Source organism: Odontesthes bonariensis, chromosome 1 (assembly GCF_027942865.1).
Source record: "Odontesthes bonariensis isolate fOdoBon6 chromosome 1, fOdoBon6.hap1, whole genome shotgun sequence".
NCBI classification, from domain to species: Eukaryota; Metazoa; Chordata; class Actinopteri; order Atheriniformes; family Atherinopsidae; genus Odontesthes; species Odontesthes bonariensis.
The window spans coordinates 41,542,388-41,560,564 of NC_134506.1; the positions used below are offsets into that span (position 1 = coordinate 41,542,388).

At 42.2% G+C, this 18,177-nt stretch overlaps 1 protein-coding gene across 1 annotated transcript in view; it reads left to right on the forward strand.

Annotated features, from left to right (window-relative positions):
- Nucleotides 1–1,650: 1,650 nt before the first annotated feature.
- The window catches only part of serinc4 (serine incorporator 4), a 36,185-nt gene continuing 19,658 nt past the window's right edge, over nt 1,651–18,177 (forward strand). The window contains exons 1-4 of the mRNA XM_075466937.1: nt 1,651–2,074; nt 10,079–10,246; nt 15,257–15,435; nt 17,939–18,018. Coding sequence (XP_075323052.1) covers nt 1,955–2,074; nt 10,079–10,246; nt 15,257–15,435; nt 17,939–18,018 — 547 coding nt within the window. The 5' untranslated portion in view covers nt 1,651–1,954. The remainder of the gene's footprint in view (nt 2,075–10,078; nt 10,247–15,256; nt 15,436–17,938; nt 18,019–18,177) is intronic.

Sequence of the window (18,177 nt, forward strand, 5' to 3'; positions counted from 1 at the left end):
GCTGTGTTTTTGATGTTATTTTTGTTGCTTTCAAATCTGTCGGTAACTCCGTTTAGTTGCTTTAGCTTTAATCATCTTAAATGGATTGATGCAGGTGAAGTATGGCTCTGGTTGTGGATGCTAATTTGAAGCGCAGCGGCTCTGTTCCTCTTAAGCGAATGCGGACTCGTACTCCTAGCTGCTCCTCTGCTGCCATCATCCTCAGAGAAGTAATCCTACAGCAGACGATTTGCTCGGTTCAAGGTTCAAGGAGAGTCTCCATTCTCTGGGTTTGTAAGGCCAAGCCTCTTAGCATTCAGTGAACCAGGCTAACCTCTGATGTTTCCTCTTATTTAGTCTCTTATTTCTTTCTCAGTTCTAAGATAGTGAATGTGCACTGTGGCTCCTCTTAAGAATCGCTGTTTACTGACGCAGGTGCTCTAAATCCAACAGGTGTCGTGTAGCATTAAATCTAAGTTGCATGCAGCTTGATATATGCGATGCAGAGCATTGCTCGGTCTGTGCTTCTGGCTCGCTCAGAGAGACTAACGGGCTGCAGCTCCTGAGGTCCTGTCTGTGCTGATGAAGGTCATCCTGACTGAGAGGAGAGCTGAACTGCGCCGGGATTATCCTGCTGCTGAGGCCCGCACACTAACCTAAATCTAATCTGACTCTCTCCTCATAAATGCCAGCGCCCACGCACATCGTTTCATTTCACTGCGCAGCATAGAACACACACACAAGTTACAAAGACTAAACATGGAGAAGCAGCATTTAGCTGTTCTGCTGCAAACAAGTGGAACAAACTGCCAGTGGAGATTAAACTTTCACCAAATGGAGATATTTTTAAATCCAGGTTAAAAACATTTCTGTTCTCATGTGTCTATGCATGAAATCTGCACGATATCTTTGAACTTATCTGGACTGTTGCTGGTTTTTAAATTCATTTAAATTATTTTATTTGTTTCTCTTTATATTCTTTTATGTATTTTTAATGCTTCTTCCACTCCCTGCTGCAATGCTTTTATTTTATGTAAAGCACTTTGAACTGTTTTGTACATGAAATGTGCTATACAAATAAATTGGATTTGATTTGATTTGAAAGTGCAAATCATCTGAAGGGTGAACTTTCAGCTGCAGCTTTTCTGGCCCTCCATTCAAGGGGGCAAAAAATCCCCTGACCTGTTTACTATCAGCTGTGAGAACATGCACTAATACACCACGACTCTGTCGGGAACCACAACAGGCCGTTCCGTTCATTCAGTCAGTTTAATTTCCGCGTTTCTGGGTCGTAATGCAATTATGACAACTTATTGAGCTTAAGGATGTGAGTGGCACACAGACGCAGGCTTGGACGAGATCTCGCGGAGGCTGCTGAGCTTCAGCATCTAGAAATCAAATGGGATAATTGGTTAATTTTGGAAATCCGGATTAGATACAAGAAATGTCCAATCCCATTGTACTTAGTGGTTTGTGCAACGCTGGGGGAAGGGACGGGATGGACAGATGGGACGGACACATGGTCCCCGTCGACCTCCTCCCCCGCCCCCCGCCTCTCTCTCTCTCCTCACTGACTCTCTGCCTAATCTGAGCGGGACAGGGGGAGGGAGGAGGGAGGCACCAGGCATTCGCCACCATCTCTCCCCTCGTTTCTGGCAGCGACCAACACAGCCGCAGAGCAAAGGCAGGCAGGATATGGGCAAAAAAACAACTTATTGCCCCGTGAGTGTGGAGCGAGAGCAGTTGAAGTGGGGCTCATGCTGAGGATCTCAGCTGCAGGGAGCACAGCCGGACGAGATTTACTGCTAATCCAGCATAAGGAGTGTGTGGGAGCAACCTGCGGGATTTTGGGGGGGTTTTACTTTTCCTTTTCTGACAGGCCTGTTATAGAGGTTGTGCTCTGGCCTCTTTGAGGATGTGAGGATGCCATCTTTGCAGACGCTCTGAGAAAAAAACCTGCTCGTGCTGGAACTTCATGGCCAAATGTAGAACTGTGGTGGCAGAGGAAAAGCAGTTTAAAGGCACAATGTCGGCCACGCAGGGGATGAGCCGCACCAGCGTCTACAGCTACTTCCTCAACATGGTGGCCTATCAGGTAAGAGCTGATGAGCGGCAGCTGGAAGGTGCAGGTTTCTGCTGACTCAGATTAGCACCGACTGTGTGAAATATGTTTTTACTTGTCACAATATTCTTACATAAGTCTGGGATTGCTTTTATCAGCAACAGTGTTGGTAGAAGGGATGGATTATCCAATAGGTTTCAGATTTATTCTTAGTCGGGTATTGGCAAGATGTTTATTAAGAGTTGGAAGAAGTATTTAGATATTTTATCAACATGCAAAAGCTTTAAACTTTGTTAGAAGAGGAAGAAGTTAAAGAAAAAGTTCTTACTTCATATCATAACATTGGATTCACTGGAAAAAAAATGCACTGGAAACCAGTAGCATATGCTTGTCTCAAAGATTAAGCCATGCAAGTCTAAGTACACACGGCCGGTACAGTGAAACTGCGAATGGCTCATTAAATCAGTTACAAAAATAAGTAAGAAAAACAACAAATACAAGACGTTTTTGCTTGAAATGAGCAAATAAATCTGCCAATGGATCTAATGAAAATCGGCTTGTAAAGATTTCTTGAAATAAGATGTGATATTTGGGACTTTTGAGATAAAAGTGATCTTGAAATTAGCTTAAAAACCTCTTCAAATGTAAAAAAAAAAAGCCTGTTTCATATGAAATATGACTCAAAACAATTTGTTTTCAAGACTTTTTCATTTAACAAGATATTCCAGATGTATTGTCTTCAATCAAGTCCCTATATCTGGCTGAAATGGTACTTGTTAGGCAGTTGTGTCTTATATTAAGTGTAATGAGATATTTTGACTAGAAATGAGACAAATATCCTTGGTAAGACTTTGATTTTTTTCCAGTGTTGTTATGAGCGATGTTGTAAAATATTAATATGACACATTTTCCTGTGAGACGTAGTGAACCTGAAGTGTTTAAAACCTCAAAATGGAAACTTTTCAAGCAGAGCAAATAGAAAACAGACTTTTAGAAGTCTGACGGCATATCAGAGACAACTACACAAACTAATCCCACTATCAAAAAGTGCCTCTAAGTCCAGATGTTCAATGGTTTTAACAAAAATGTGTCAAATAAATGAATACATTTATAATTTGTTGATTTGTATCAATCTTTATGCAACAGATACAAGTCCAAAGAGATTATTTTCTGTCATTTCACTGACCAGCATTATTTTGCCAAGAAAAAAAAACATTTTTTTAGATTTGATGCTTAAATGGGAGAAAAAAACATTGTACACTCAGCAGATGAACTGGTGACAGAGGAGGGCGTCAGAGCTTATAAAAGGAGCAGCTATGAAAGACTTTCAGAGTGAAGATGTGTCACATCCCACCACTTTGTGTGAAACTCCATTAGAGAAAGACCGATAAGTTAATTTTTCAATGCAACATTGCAAAAAACTTTGGTTTTTCAACATCTAAAAGGGCAGAATATAGTGAAAAAGAGCCAAGGAAAGTGGGGAAATCGCTTTGTCTGAGGACAGAAACCACCATTGGATGACCTTCGACCCCTCAGGCTCACACAGCCACCATGATCAATACAGCCACATCAGCTCTGAGCAGGAACACGGCCCAGTTCTGTGGACACCAGCTCGTCTCAGAGGGACAGAAAGACAGTGGACACGTGTTCTGTGGGCAGATGAGTCCACCTTTCAGCTGCTTCTGGGAAAAACTGCTGAGAAAGAGCATCCAGGCTGTTCTCAGAGAAAGATTTAAAGCCAGCGTCTGTGATGGTGTGGGGGGGCATCAGGGTCCATGGCAGGGAGGGCTTCATCTGTGTGAAGGTGTGGGGGGGCATCGGGGTCCATGGCAGGGAGGGCTTCATCTGTGTGATGGTGTGGGGGGGCATCGGGGTCCATGGCAGGGAGGGCATCATCTGTGTGAAGGTGTGGGGGGGCATCAGGGTCCATGGCAGGGAGGGCTTCATCTGTGTGAAGGTGTGGGGGGGCATCAGGGTCCATGGCAGGGAGGGCATCATCTGTGTGAAGGTGTGGGGGGGCATCAGGGTCCATGGCAGGGAGGGCGCAGGGAGGGGATCATCTGTGTGAAGGTGTGGGGGGGCATCGGGGTCCATGGCAGGGAGGGCATCATCTGTGTGAAGGTGTGGGGGGGCATCAGGGTCCATGGCAGGGAGGGCTTCATCTGTGTGAAGGTGTGGGGGGGCATCAGGGTCCATGGCAGGGAGGGCTCCATCTGTGTGAAGGTGTGGGGGGGCATCAGGGTCCATGGCAGGGAGGGCATCATCTGTGTGAAGGTGTGGGGGGGCATCAGGGTCCATGGCAGGGAGGGCTTCATCTGTGTGAAGGTGTGGGGGGGCATCAGGGTCCATGGCAGGGAGGGCTTCATCTGTGTGAAGGTGCCCCTGATGCAGAGCTGGATATTGGAGTTCTGGAGAGACAGATGCTGCCATCCAGGTGACATCCAGGTCTTTTCCCGGGAGCGCCGTGGTCCGTGTGTGAGCTCCACCGGCCGGCCTGCAGCCCACATCTGTCCACATCTGTCTCCTGTTGAACATGTACGGAGCATCATGAAGAGGAGAACCAGACAACAACAACCAGGGACTGCTGAGCTGCTGAAATCTGGGATTCAGCAGGAATGGACCCAGATTCCTCTGAAAAACTGCAAGAGTCAGTGTCCTCAGTTCCCAAAGCGATAAAAAGAGTCATTGAGTATGTTGTTAGCATGAAAATCTAGATTTGTTTATATCTTTTAAATACAATGAAGCTGGTCAGTGAGGTCATTGAAAAGGATTTCTTTGTACTTGTTTCTGATAAAGAAAACCCTAAACGTTTGGGGGGAAATTGGAGAATCACATAAAAAAAAGAGCTTATAAACCAATTATAGGTGCCAGCTCATCATTTTTCCTTCAAAAATGGGGCTTTCGCAGTTCTTTAACACAACTGGTTTCTGTGGTATTTATAGAATAACATGTCATAGTTCAGTTCAGCTGTGGATTGAAGACAGACAGAGGATATTTCCTCCAGCAGGACTATTCTCTTCTGTAGTTTCATGGTTGGGATTTTCAATTTTGTTGGATTTTATGAAAGGAAATAACTTTGTCAACCTTATTCTTTAAAGTAAGACATCATGACACGTGACAGTGTGGGTTGTTTTAGTGCTGCAGTTACACTTCAGCATCTAACAGCATTGCATCATGATTTAAAGATAAATTCACATCCTCACACGTAAATGAACACTTGATTCTGTCGGTGAAGAACAGTAGATCATAGTAACATTTCCCCCAATAACTGAAAACATGACTGAAGTAAGTTTCTGGATTGATCCAGTTGTTATGATACATATTCAGAACTGTAGTTTGTCCTCATGGTTGGAAAAACAGAAATAATCTGCTGAGAATAAAACCAAAGTCTCACCAGAAAACCTGGAATACTTTTCAACACATGCACCCACTGATCACGTTGTTGCCTTTCCCTGACAATCCACCACTCACATAGAGATTTTTCTTTATCCGTATTTATTTATAGTTTATTCATTTCAACTTCATAATGTGCAATATTATTTATACTAGGTCACTTTACTTTTTAGAACTTACTTTTTCTCTTTTTTTAATCTCTTGTTCATGTCTGTTGTTGCGTTTCTTGCTGTTGTTGCTGCTGTGGCAAGGGAATTTCCCTGTTGTGGGATGAATAAAGTAGAATCTAATCTATGTTTGTGCCATGATGCATGACTAACACAACCTTTTTTCTAACTTTAACTATTTGTGGGTGAAAATAAAGTAGAAAAGAGCAGAACTCTAGTAAAAATTCTGCAAGAATAAACAGTAATAACATAAAAAGTTGATAAAAATCGCATGAAAGTTTACTTTGTATTCACAAACTCACGCTCTATCTTCTACTACGTGTGGTTGTGTCTCAATATTCTACTTTTTTATTTCATATAAATTATAACTTAAAAAGTGAAATTCAATACAAGTCTGCTTCATCTTAATAATGAAAGAAAAACCTGCATTTCTTTATTCAAAAGTTACTCTCACACCTGTGTTAAACACCTACAGGTAAAGTGAATCCTGCTGGCGGTGTTTTTACAAAGCATGGTGAAAAGTAACATGGATCAGTGGTGATTCATGCAGGCTTATTGCTCAGATTAGCTTCCTTGAAAGCTAAGGAAGAAAAACACGAAGATGTAATCAGCTTCAAAACCGTGGAGCAACAGGTGTGACTCTGCTCCGCGTTTCTGTTTACAGTAAACATTAAAGGTTCAGGTGGCTTACAGACTAACCGCACTTTAATTCTACTTCCCTTGGATTTTTAAAGAACTCGATGATTTCTGCCTCTTTTTTGTCTTCCCATCAGATCTGACACTGACATTTGGTCAGGGTACACGTTCTGACCTACTCCATCATTTGGCTATTTTTAAATCTATCTGATTATTCTGTGTTTATAGCAGATAATCTCCCTTCCTCACTGCAACAACTTCACCCTGCGAGCAGTAATCCTGTATTATGAACCTTAAACTAGGCCACAGGGCAGACACCTGTTTATCCCTGAGATGGCTCAACCAAGTTTTGAAAGTTTTATCAAGTTTTTTCACTGTTTGTTTGACTTAAAAAAGCTCTTTCTTCAACAAAATAACATGATGAGTGATGCAGGGGTCTTTATGTGTTCAGTTATTACGATTTCAGTCACAATTCAGTTGGTATTTTATAAGAATAAATAAAAATGATAATCTCCCCATTAGACATGTTAAACAAGTTGTTGGTTTACATGTATAAATCAAAAGTAGTGAAAAAGATGAGTTAAGAGAGAGGAAGAGTCTGACTAATGTAATGAAAAGCAGCAGTGAGAGCAGCCATTAAAAGCTGTGTCGACATCTCCCTGAGGGGTGGCCAGTATTTAGCAGATTTAAGCAAACTGTCTGCACATTTCCCAGCATCAAATCAATTTTTGGAGCTACCGTAAACAGTTTAAGATCTATTTTCGTTCAATCTTCCCCTCAGCAAGACGATGTTGGATAATCTTCTCTGTAACATCCTCCAGATTATGATTTGCATGTGATGAGTACTAATGTGTGGGGATCCACCGCACCGGCATGCATTCACACATCACGCAGTGTTCCGTCTTGTCCCAGATGTCGTCAATCAACCGGCAGTTTGCAGAGAAATCGGAAAAGTACGACTGCGTTTAGCCGGAACAGTTCTTCCCATCCCGCTGGTCACGTTTTGACCCCGATAAGCCAGACAGACCTCCGCACAGCAATCTGCAGAGGCATCAGACGGATGAACATGCAGGTTTCGCCTCCTTAGATTGAGTCCAGGATCAGTGGTGCTGGGCATACATCCAGTCCAGATGCTGTCGGACTCATTAGATTAAACGTCCACCAAAACATCAACTATAATGTAGGTTATCTGGCACCAAGCCAGCGTTCTTATTTCCGGGTCAACTTCAGAATCACTCCGAACGGTTTGGCCTCTAAAGCCTGGACTTTGAATAAGCAGCTTTTTCCAATCTGAAGTGTTCCCTGTCCAGATAAAGAGTGACCAGGACTATTTGATGGAGCGTTTCATTAGCTGATCATCGTTATTAGGTTGACTTTATACAGCGCAGGATGGACTGAAGGTGACAGAACAGTCAGGGCGTTTCAGTCCAAAACCAGCTTGAAAAATACGAGTCATCAACTTATCTTTTTTTTTATGGGATGTCGAAGTTCCAAAGTCTTCAGTCTGTTCTGCATAAATTAATTTAACTGGTTTATTCATCATAACAAGCTTCTGTACAACTAGAAGTGGACCGTTTGCTGTCGTCTCCAATACGCAGTCGTCTGAGATTTGAACAGTTTTGTGTTTCAGCTGAAAAATCTCTCGGAATGTCGCATCATTGTTGGTCACAATCTGCAAGTAAAACCTGTCTGCAGCTTAGATTCGTTCAGGGTCTCAGAAAGAAAAGCAGTTAAACTCACAAACCAGCAATATTCAGTGGTTGAATACCCTAAGATTGCTGCCCAATGAGGGACTCTTGGAGGGGGGTAAAACTACCTTTAAAGAGCCCCGTTTCTCTGATGGCAGCCCAAGCAGATCAGAAGCTTTCCTTCAAAGATTCCTGTTCCTCCAATGAAGTTTGTGCAGAGGGAACGCACTTAAGCTGCCTTTCCACAACATGTAGCAGCCGGGGGGTCTTGCCTTGGCTCCCTCTGATTCGACCGTGGGAATCAAGAGGTAAAAAGAATAAAAACCGGTCCTCGCAGGGAGATGATATCTTTGAAAACTTGAACGTTTTGAGGTGGGGCTTGCAGAGCTGAACGTTTCTGACTGGGAGAGTATTCCCAGCTTTGTATTTATGCATTTCTGTCATTTCAGGTGTAGTACTCGCAATAGCTCATACAAGCTGTTAAGTGTAAGCTGTACCACAGAAATAGTTGTTAGGGGACTGGGCTAAGAGAAATAAAGACATCAGGGGAATAAAACAGTTGTCTATTGTTATTTCACAGCTGAAACGCTCTAAGACGTAAAACCTTAAAGAAATGTGTGACATTAATAGAGTTTTAAGTAAATAGAGTTGATTAGCCCATCCTCGTGTTTGTACCATGAAGACAACCGGGAGGACAAACATAAGAAAAAAACCCAGTGGTTGTGTTCCAGGGCCCAAATAACAGCTGAAGCAGACGTCATGGTTTCACTAGGCTCAGTGCAGCAGTACTGACACTCTGAGCACTGACGGGGTGAAGCGACACACTTCTGTGGACCTAATCTACCCTGAACCTCAGACTACAGTGGAAATAAAACATGCCCAACACTGAAATGATATTTTCCTCCCTGCAAAAAAAGGCCCTGGGGTGTTTAAGGTCTGGCTGCTGTTGGTGGAAATGCACCTTTATGTGCATGTAAAGCAAATTATACAATGACAAGTCATGTGGAGTAGGGAATAAAAGGGGTCCCACAGTCAAGACTTTAACTTTATACAGCAAGGTGCTACTCAGGTGCTTCAGTCAGAAGCAGACACACACATGCTGTACCTGAGCATATACAGCACATGTAACACGTATTTTAAATTCATACTGTAGATGGTGTATTGGTTCCTACACCCAAGATGAATGCGTAGGATTGGACTGAGCAGAAAGATCAAAGCTCAACTGTTCACATTCTCATGGCTTCCTTTCAAAATAAGACAGAATATGGGCTCATTTTCTGCAGGGCTGAGGTCAATTGGATGTGCTTTTTAGTGGAAGCTCGGCTCAAAGGTGCGCACAGCAGAGGGTTCTGTCTAACCGGTACTATCCTGAATAACTGAGGTTTCAGTTTGCTCTCCCTGGCTTTCATCTGTGCAGGCGAACGTCACCTACATTAACCTGCATGACGGGCACAAACCTTTCCTCTGTTTTAGTGGGACTGTGTGTGTTTCTGTGTGGATGCTGAGCTTCCTCCTCCTGTCCTCCACAGATATGCTGCTGCTGAACCTTTCCTCTGTTTTAGTGGGACTGTGTGTGTTTCTGTGTGGATGCTGAGCTTCCTCCTCCTGTCCTCCACAGATATGCTGCTGCTGAACCTTTCCTCTGTTTTAGTGGGACTGTGTGTGTTTCTGTGTGGATGCTGAGCTTCCTCCTCCTGTCCTCCACAGATATGCTGCTGCTGAACCTTTCCTCTGTTTTAGTGGGACTGTGTGTGTTTCTGTGTGGATGCTGAGCTTCCTCCTCCTGTCCTCCACAGATATGCTGCTGCTGAACCTTTCCTCTGTTTTAGTGGGACTGTGTGTGTTTCTGTGTGGGTGCTGAGCTTCCTCCTCCTGTCCTCCACAGATATGCTGCTGCTGAACCTTTCCTCTGTTTTAGTGGGACTGTGTGTGTTTCTGTGTGGATGCTGAGCTTCCTCCTCCTGTCCTCCACAGATATGCTGCTGCTGAACCTTTCCTCTGTTTTAGTGGGACTGTGTGTGTTTCTGTGTGGATGCTGAGCTTCCTCCTCCTGTCCTCCACAGATAATCTGCTGCTGAACCTTTCCTCTGTTTTAGTGGGACTGTGTGTGTTTTGTGTGTGGATGCTGAGCTTCCTCCTCCTGTCCTCCACAGATATGCTGCTGCTGTGGACCGGCTCCCTGCTCGCTCTGCTGTGCCTTCTGCCCTCCGGTCAAATCCTCCACCAGCACGCGGATCATGTACACCCTCTTTCACATCATGACCTGCGCTGTGTCCTGCCTCATGCTTTCCCGCACCGTCTCTGAGCTCGTCAGGGAAAATGTGAGTATATACACAACATTATTACACTATAGATGTAATAGAAGTGCTCCACACTGAGGCATGATGGCCAAGCGGTAAGGCGTTGGCCTCATAAACCAAAGATCGTGCCTTTATAAAATACCTGTTGATGCTGTAATGTTTAAAGCCTGCATAGGATTTATCTTATTTGATTTTGTTGTATTTTATTGCTTTCACTGTTCTCTTATTGTTTTTACTTATTCTTCTCTTTATTGCCTGCTGTAAAACACTTTGGTACACCGTAAGGATTGTCTGTAAAGAGCTGTATAAATGAAATACATTTACATAAAACATCAACTAGCTATACAACAAATTTTGGGACTGTAAGTGGTAAGCTCGCCACCTTTCATTTCCACCGCTTTCAGTGGAAATTTGAAGGTTTTCTAAAATGCAAAAATACTTAAATATGCGATTTGTTCAGTGGTTCGAACCTTTAACACTAAACCATTTTCAGTGTCTTCTCAGATGTAATTGTTTCCAGAAAATTATGCTGGTGATGCACAGGTGAAAAGTTCCCACCAGCTGTTGTTTTGTGATTATCAGGAGTTTCATTGAGATTTACAGCTGATGGCCCAAACTAAACCTTTACTTTCAGACAGCAGTGAAGCTGCCACAGCAAGTCTTTTTATTATGGCAGAAAGTCTCAGAGGTCCATCCAAACTCAAACGTCATGAAAATTGCAGATCCAATCTAAACACAGATTGCCACATTTGTAATTTGTTTACACAAAATGAGACGGAAACGTGAGCGCTCCTGAGGCTTTTCACTGCAGGCAAACGAGGAGCCGCTTCAGTCCTCTGAACTCAGTGACACTTTAATGCTTTGGGAACTGAGACTATACTAATAGTTTCAATTTCTCAGAGGAAACTGGGTCCAGTCTTGCTGAAAATAGGTTTCAGCTGCTCAACAGTCTGTGATCGGTGCCATTTTATCCTCCTCTTCATGATGCTCCGTATATTTTTAAGAGGAGACAGATGTGGACTGCAGGCAGGCCGGTTACACTCAGTGTGTACGAGGCCAGGCTTATAGAAGTTAGGCAGAATGAGGTGTGACTTTGTCCCGGACCTCCCAGGAAAAGAAAATTAAAAGAACTACTTAGGATTCTCCAAACCTCCAACATCCAGCTCTGCATCAGTGGTACCTTCACACAGATGAAGCCACCCGTGCCATGGACACAGACGCTGGCTTTAAACCTTTCTCTGAGAACAGCCTGGATGCTCTCTCAGCAGTTTTTCCCAGAAGCAGCTGAAACGTGGACGCATCTGCCCACAGAACACGTGTCCACTGTCTTTCTGTCCATCTGAGATGAGCTGGTATCCACAGAACTGGGCTGTGTTCCAGAAACGCAAAGAAAACTCACAGAAAACTGTCAGGACCAGACAGAGGAGGACCACAAATGCATCACGTTACACAGTTTATTTAGGTTTCAGGGAAAGGGAGTTGGGGCCGACTCGGGTATCGAACCCGGGTGCTGGCTTGGCAGGGTGGTGTGCTAACCACTATGCTATGGTCCAGGTGCCTGTGTGTTCCCCAGTGGTTGAGCGGCGTCTCGTGTAGGTGGTGGTGGTAGGTCCAAGCTCACTCGCCACGGGGCTGGGAGTCCTGGGGGAGAACACACACACACACAACAGGAAAGATGACCAAAGTGGCAGTACAGTCAAGGGCAATGCAGAAATCGTGGTAGGTAGGCGGAAGGCAGGTCAACATTACCGGGGCAGGAGATCAGAGAGGATTTCAGGCAGAAGGCAGGTCAGGTTTTCAAGGACTGGAGAGCAGGCAGGGTTTCAGAGCAGGTCCGGGTTTGTCAACAGGAGTCAGCGTTCTTTTGCCAGGGAACAGGAATCAGGAGCGTGTTCGCAGACGGTCTGACAGAGTGGAACTGAAAACCAGAGCTTAATATACAGAGGTTAACGGCAGATTGAATGCAGTGCAGCTGGGTGGCCATTGAGGAGTGAAAGCAGAGTGAAAACAGGTGTAGCAATTAAGCAGACCAGAGTGAGAGTTCATTGAAAGCACTAAGTGCTTGTTACCAGGAGCCAGGGGAGAGACCATTACAGAAACTCAAAGAAAACTCCAGAAAACTCAAAGAAACCTAAAAGAGACTCAAATAAAACTCCAGAAAACTCAAAGAAACCTCCAGAAAACTCAAAGAAAACTCCAGAAAACTCAAAGAAACCTAAAAGAAACTCAAAGAAAACTCCAGAAAACTCAAATAAACCTAAAAGAAACTCAAAGAAAACTCCAGAAAACTCAAAAAAACTCAAAGAAACCTAAAAGAAACTCAAAGAAAACTCCAGAAAACTCAAAGAAACCTAAAAGAAACTCAAAGAAAACTCCAGAAAACTCAAAGAAACCTAAAAGAAACTCAAAGAAAACTCCAGAAAACTCAAAGAAACCTCCAGAAAACTCAAAGAAACCTAAAAGAAACTCAAAGAAAACTCCAGAAAACTCAAAGAAACCTAAAAGAAACTTAAAGAAAACTCCAGAAAACTCAAAGAAACTCAAAGAAAACTCCAGAAAACTCCAGAAAACTCAAAGAAAACTCAAAGAAAACTCCAGAAAACTCAAAGAAACTCAAAGAAAACTCCAGAAACTTAAAGAAAACTCCAGAAAACTCAAAGCAAACTCCAGAAAACTCAAAGAAAACTCAAAGAAAACTCAAAGAAAACTCCAGAAAACTCAAAGAAACTCAAAGAAAACTCCAGAAAACTCCAGAAAACTCAAAGAAACTCAAAGAAAACTCCAGAAAACTCAAAGAAAACTCAAAGAAAACTCCAGAAAACTCAAAGAAACTCAAAGAAAACTCCAGAAAACTCCAGAAAACTCCAGAAACTCAAAGAAAACTCCAGAAACTCCAGAAAACTCCAGAAAACCCCAGAAAACTCCAGTAATCTCCAGAAACTCAAAGAAAACTCTAGAAAACTCCAGAAGCAGCTGAAACGTGGACTCATCTGCCCACAGAACACGTGTCCACTGTCTTTCTGTCCATCTGAGACGAGCTGGTGTCCACATAACTGGGCCGTGGTCCAGAAACTCAAAGAAACTCAAAGAAAACTCCAGAAAACTCCAGAAAACTCAACGAAAACTCCAGAAAACTCCATCAAACCCCAGAAAACTCCAGAAATCTCCAGAAAACTCCAGAAGCAGCTGAAACGTGGACTCATCTGCCTACAGAACACGTGTCCACTGTCTTTCTGTCCATCTGAGACGAGCTGGTGTCCACAGAACTGGGCCGTGTTCCTGCTCAGAGCTGATATTATCTTGTGTAAAGTTTCTTTCACATAGGATGTGATACGTATGTTCACTGTATGGTTTATGCTGCAGACCAGGAGAGAAGGCAGCAAATTCATTCACTGGTTATGAGTAAATGTAAAAAATATCCAGTAAGTAGCCAGGTTTTCCAGCTTCAGATTTGGATGTTATCCTGTTTATGTCAAGTTGATAGCACAAACAAAGCCCTGGTATTACTTTTTCTGATGATGATGATGACGAGGAGGAGATGAGCTGCAGCTAAGAGGGTTTGAGTTTATTAATATACTCAGGACGAGACAGGAGTTCAGAGACTTTAGGCTCATCCAGAAGCTCCTCTGATTGGACGCGTTGAGGCGTTGTCACCAAGCCGCTGCGCCCAAACTGGTTTTAGTATTTCAGCATGCACGGATAGCACATTTAACTGGCACCAAATGGTTTTCTGTGTTACTCCTGAGCCCTTTGTGGCCATATCGATAATAAATGATGCAACAGTGTCTCATGCAGGGTCAACCAACAATGGTTTCTGTCCTTGGCCTTTCACCCAGGCTCCCTGAATGCTTTCACAATATTCTGCTCTGTAGATCTCAAAAGACTAAAGTTCTTTACAGTCTGATATTATTATAATTATATTATTATATTATATTATAATATTGATGATTCTCTAACAGGATGTGGCACGAAGTGATAGGCTGTTCTTTCACAACCAATTGCAATGAATCTGCTGATCCCAGAGTCTTCCAGAACACTGTTACTGTAGAGTAAAATAAACTTGTTTTGTCTTCCTCAATGAAGCTGATCAGTGAAGACACTGAAAATCATTTCTGTGAAACAAAGGTGCGGTCTTAACATTCTGTTTACTCCCCATTACTCCACTTTTGACCAGCAAGACAGCAGGAGGGTTAAAACAGAAAATAGAGATTTATTAGTACGATTTTCTACATGCATTTAAAAATTTGACATTTAATTTTTGAACCGTCAGCACCCCAAGAGATAGCAGAAGCCAGAGGTGTAATTTTCATTCGGCTACTATGTGTGGCTGGTTTTTTATGGCAGTTTTAAAATCATTTTCACACATTAATTTTATCATTTCAGGCGTTTTTAATGGGCGGAATGTCAAGTTGGAGGGATGACTCTCTGCGCTCAGAGGCAATTTTTGATAAATCTGTGTGGCAGAGGTCAATGAGTGTGACTTTGTGTGAAAGAGGACAAAAATGCCTACGTTTTGAAGTAAAAGTCCAGATCGGCCAGATATTTTGGACATGAGAGACATTTGTTTGAGGAATTGGTGCAGTATCAATTTAACAGTGGGGATTTGAGTGTGAGAGACGGCGGAGCTGAGATGTCGTCTGCCTAAAACGTAAACTGCCGTTGTGTCAAAGCTGTATAAGATATATACAAACCCTTTGATTCAGTTAAAGCCGAGAGTCTCCTGTCACATACAAACTTTGAATAACGTCTGTGCTTTTTTTTCAAAAAAAAAAAAAAAAAAAATCAAAAATTTTACTCAAAATGACGTTTGTAAAATGTCAAAAACCTTTCTGGAAATAAGATTTGTCTAACTTACCTTAAAAATGTGAAACACTAAAAACTAAAACGATGTGAATTTAAATATTATCTATAAACCCGCCTTAAATATAAGCCCTCATTTTATATTAAAAGACCAAACTTTTGTCTTTTTTTTGGGACAATCTGTTCCTCAGACTCCTGAATTCACTCATGTATGTGATCACCATGTTTTAGGTGCCTTTCTTCAATGTGATGTGTGACCAAGCGCACGGCGGGGGCCACTGTGAGATGCTGGTGGGCTACTCGGCGGTGTACAGAGTCTGCTTCGGGACCTCCTGCTTCTACTTGATGATGGCCATCTTCCTCATAGACGTGAAGTCCAGTCAGGACTTCAGGGCGCTCATACACAACGGGTCAGTCGGTCGTTGCCCCCCTAATTTGTGTTTGGACTGCTCACTTTAGTTTTAATCATCATAATCCAGGACTTTTCTATCTGCATGTTCACCCAACAACCAAAAATAAATCAAATAATCAACCTGAAATAGGACATTTCTTCACATATGTTACTATAATCTGCGAGGGGAAAGTGTTGTATTAACCAGCTCACCTGACCGGGCTTGTGGGTGGGTCTATTTAAAGCTTCTTGTCGTCGCACTTTCCATCGCAGTGTAGTCGATTAGTGGCGTGACGTGGCTGGGATTAGGATTTGACCGACTGGGTCGGCGCTCCTCTCTGGAATAAGAGTCTTACTGGTGCATCAGTGAAAGGCTGCAGGGTCTTTGGCAGAGGTTACTGCTGGGTGGGGACAGTGAGTGATCCAGTGCCCTGCTGAAACCCTCACACAGACCAGACACAGTCACATGGAGACTGTCTGAAGGGAGATTAAGAAAAAACTTTGCATTTACACAGCGGCTACGAAGCTGCTCGCTCTGCTTTGGGATTTTCATGTTTCCGATTATAATCCTTTGATAATAGAAAAAAACTGGTTCATTATTGACTTTTAAAGTAAAATCTGCATTATAAAGGAACTGGGACATAAAAACACTCAAGAACAAACACCCCATATTGTTCTAAATAAATAAGAATGCCCCAAATAGCAGCATATAATGCATCTAATGCATATTGATGTGCTTTAGTGAAGCTTCCAGGGTTCACACGTGGATGTTCGATGCTTTGCTCTCCAGAACAAGAGCAGACTGGGCCATTTGAAGTGGGATTTTTGGTTTCAAATCTTTTTTACTATTATTTCCACAATGAATATACAAGTAACAATGATACATTGAAGATGAGTATCACAACAATAACAAAAATACCCTCCACAAAACAAACCCCAAGGTTGGGCTGGTGTGATTCTAAATGGTATCAAAGTTTTGTAAAAGTACAATATTAATATATATAAGATTTTTTTTTTTACAGAAATCTTGAGGTAGAACATTGACCCGACCTGCCCCCCCCCCACACACCCCCAGTCTTTAAAGAGGTTAAGTAAAGGGCACAAAAAAAGAAGAAAACAAGATCGTGAATTTTTCTTTAATTAAAAGTAGTTGGCGGGCTTATTAAAATCAAAACCTTACAACATTTGCTCTCTCATGTTGTAATCTATGCCGCGTAGGAATCATGGAAATAGGTCAGAAAGGATTGCCAGGTCTTATAAAATATACCCTCCGAGCCTCCAATTGAAAATGAAGTGGGATTCATAAAGAGACAGTGGCTAAAACAAAAATGTTTCAGACAGGAGATGAGAAGAGGTGCTGCAGCAACATACAAAATGAGAAAAATAATGCGTTCCCTGAACATTTAAGCATCCAAACTTAGTCTTGTAGACACTCCCAAAGTAGAATTAGGAGCCTGTGAATAAGCATCATATGGACTCTTAAAATGTTGTCATGTAAAACAAAGAAGCAGACATCTTTTTTTAACATTTTACCCCGATAAAAGTACTTTGATTTTTTCATAATGCCGTAAACAAAAGACAAATAAAAGTATTTTTTCATATTTTCAATGGACTGCGGACCAATGAGACCGTTCCGTGGTTAAAAAGAGGGACAAAGTGTAGCTTAGCTTTAGCTTGTCCGACAGGATTTGTTTCTCACATAAGGAAAAATAAAAGAATATTCCTTTAACATATAATGAAAATAGCTTGTGATTTGTACAGACAATTTGTAAAAAAACGACTATAAACCGTTAAAAACTGAATAGTTTATGTATAAGTTTGGTTTAGGCCCAAAATCCATCTGTGTTATGTTCAGAGAATATAAAGCCAGCAGAGCTCTGAGATCCAAGGACTCAGGTCAGCTGGTCCAGTCCAGAGTCCAGACTAAACATGGAGAAGCAGCATTTAGCTGTTATGCTGCCAACAAGTGGAACAAACTGCCAGTGGAGATTAAACTTTCACCAAATGTAGACATTTTTAAATCCAGGTTAAAGACATTTCTGTTCTCATGTGTCTATGCATGACATCTGCACAATATCTTTGAATTTATCTGGATTGTTGCTGGTTTTTAAATTCATTAAAATGATTTTATTTGTTTCTCTTTATATTCTTTTATGTATTTTAATGCTTCTTCCACTCCCTGCTGCAATGCTTTTGTTTTATTTTTTTAAATTTTTTTAGGAGTAGCATGTGACACCTGAAAGTATTTTATCTGCACTCTTCACTTTTAAATTAATTAATTAATGATTATTCTTTATGTTTTTTAATTATTATTTTATTTTTTAATGATTTTATTGCCTTCTTGTGATTTTATGTAGCTGTAAAGCACTTTGAATTACCTTGTGTGAATTGTGCTCTATAAATAAAATTGCCTTGCCTTGCCTTTATGTGAAGCACTTTGAATTGTTTTGTACATGAAATGTGCTACACATAAATTTTGCTTTGATTAGAAGTTTTTGTTTCCTGTTTCCTCTCCTGTGTAGTTTCTGGTTCCTGAAGTTCATCACGCTGCTCGGGATGTGCACTGCCGCCTTCTTCATCCCGACAGAGTCCTTCCTGCACGGTGAGGCGTTTCGGCTGCTGAAATTTAAAAACAGGGCTAAGAACAAACACAGTGACGACGGTGTGAACGCACCTCCTTCTGAATGCTTCTAGAGGGCAGCAGCGACCTGCTCCTGAAAAGTCTCCTCATGTCCTCCTCATGCTGCAGGGAAATGATTAT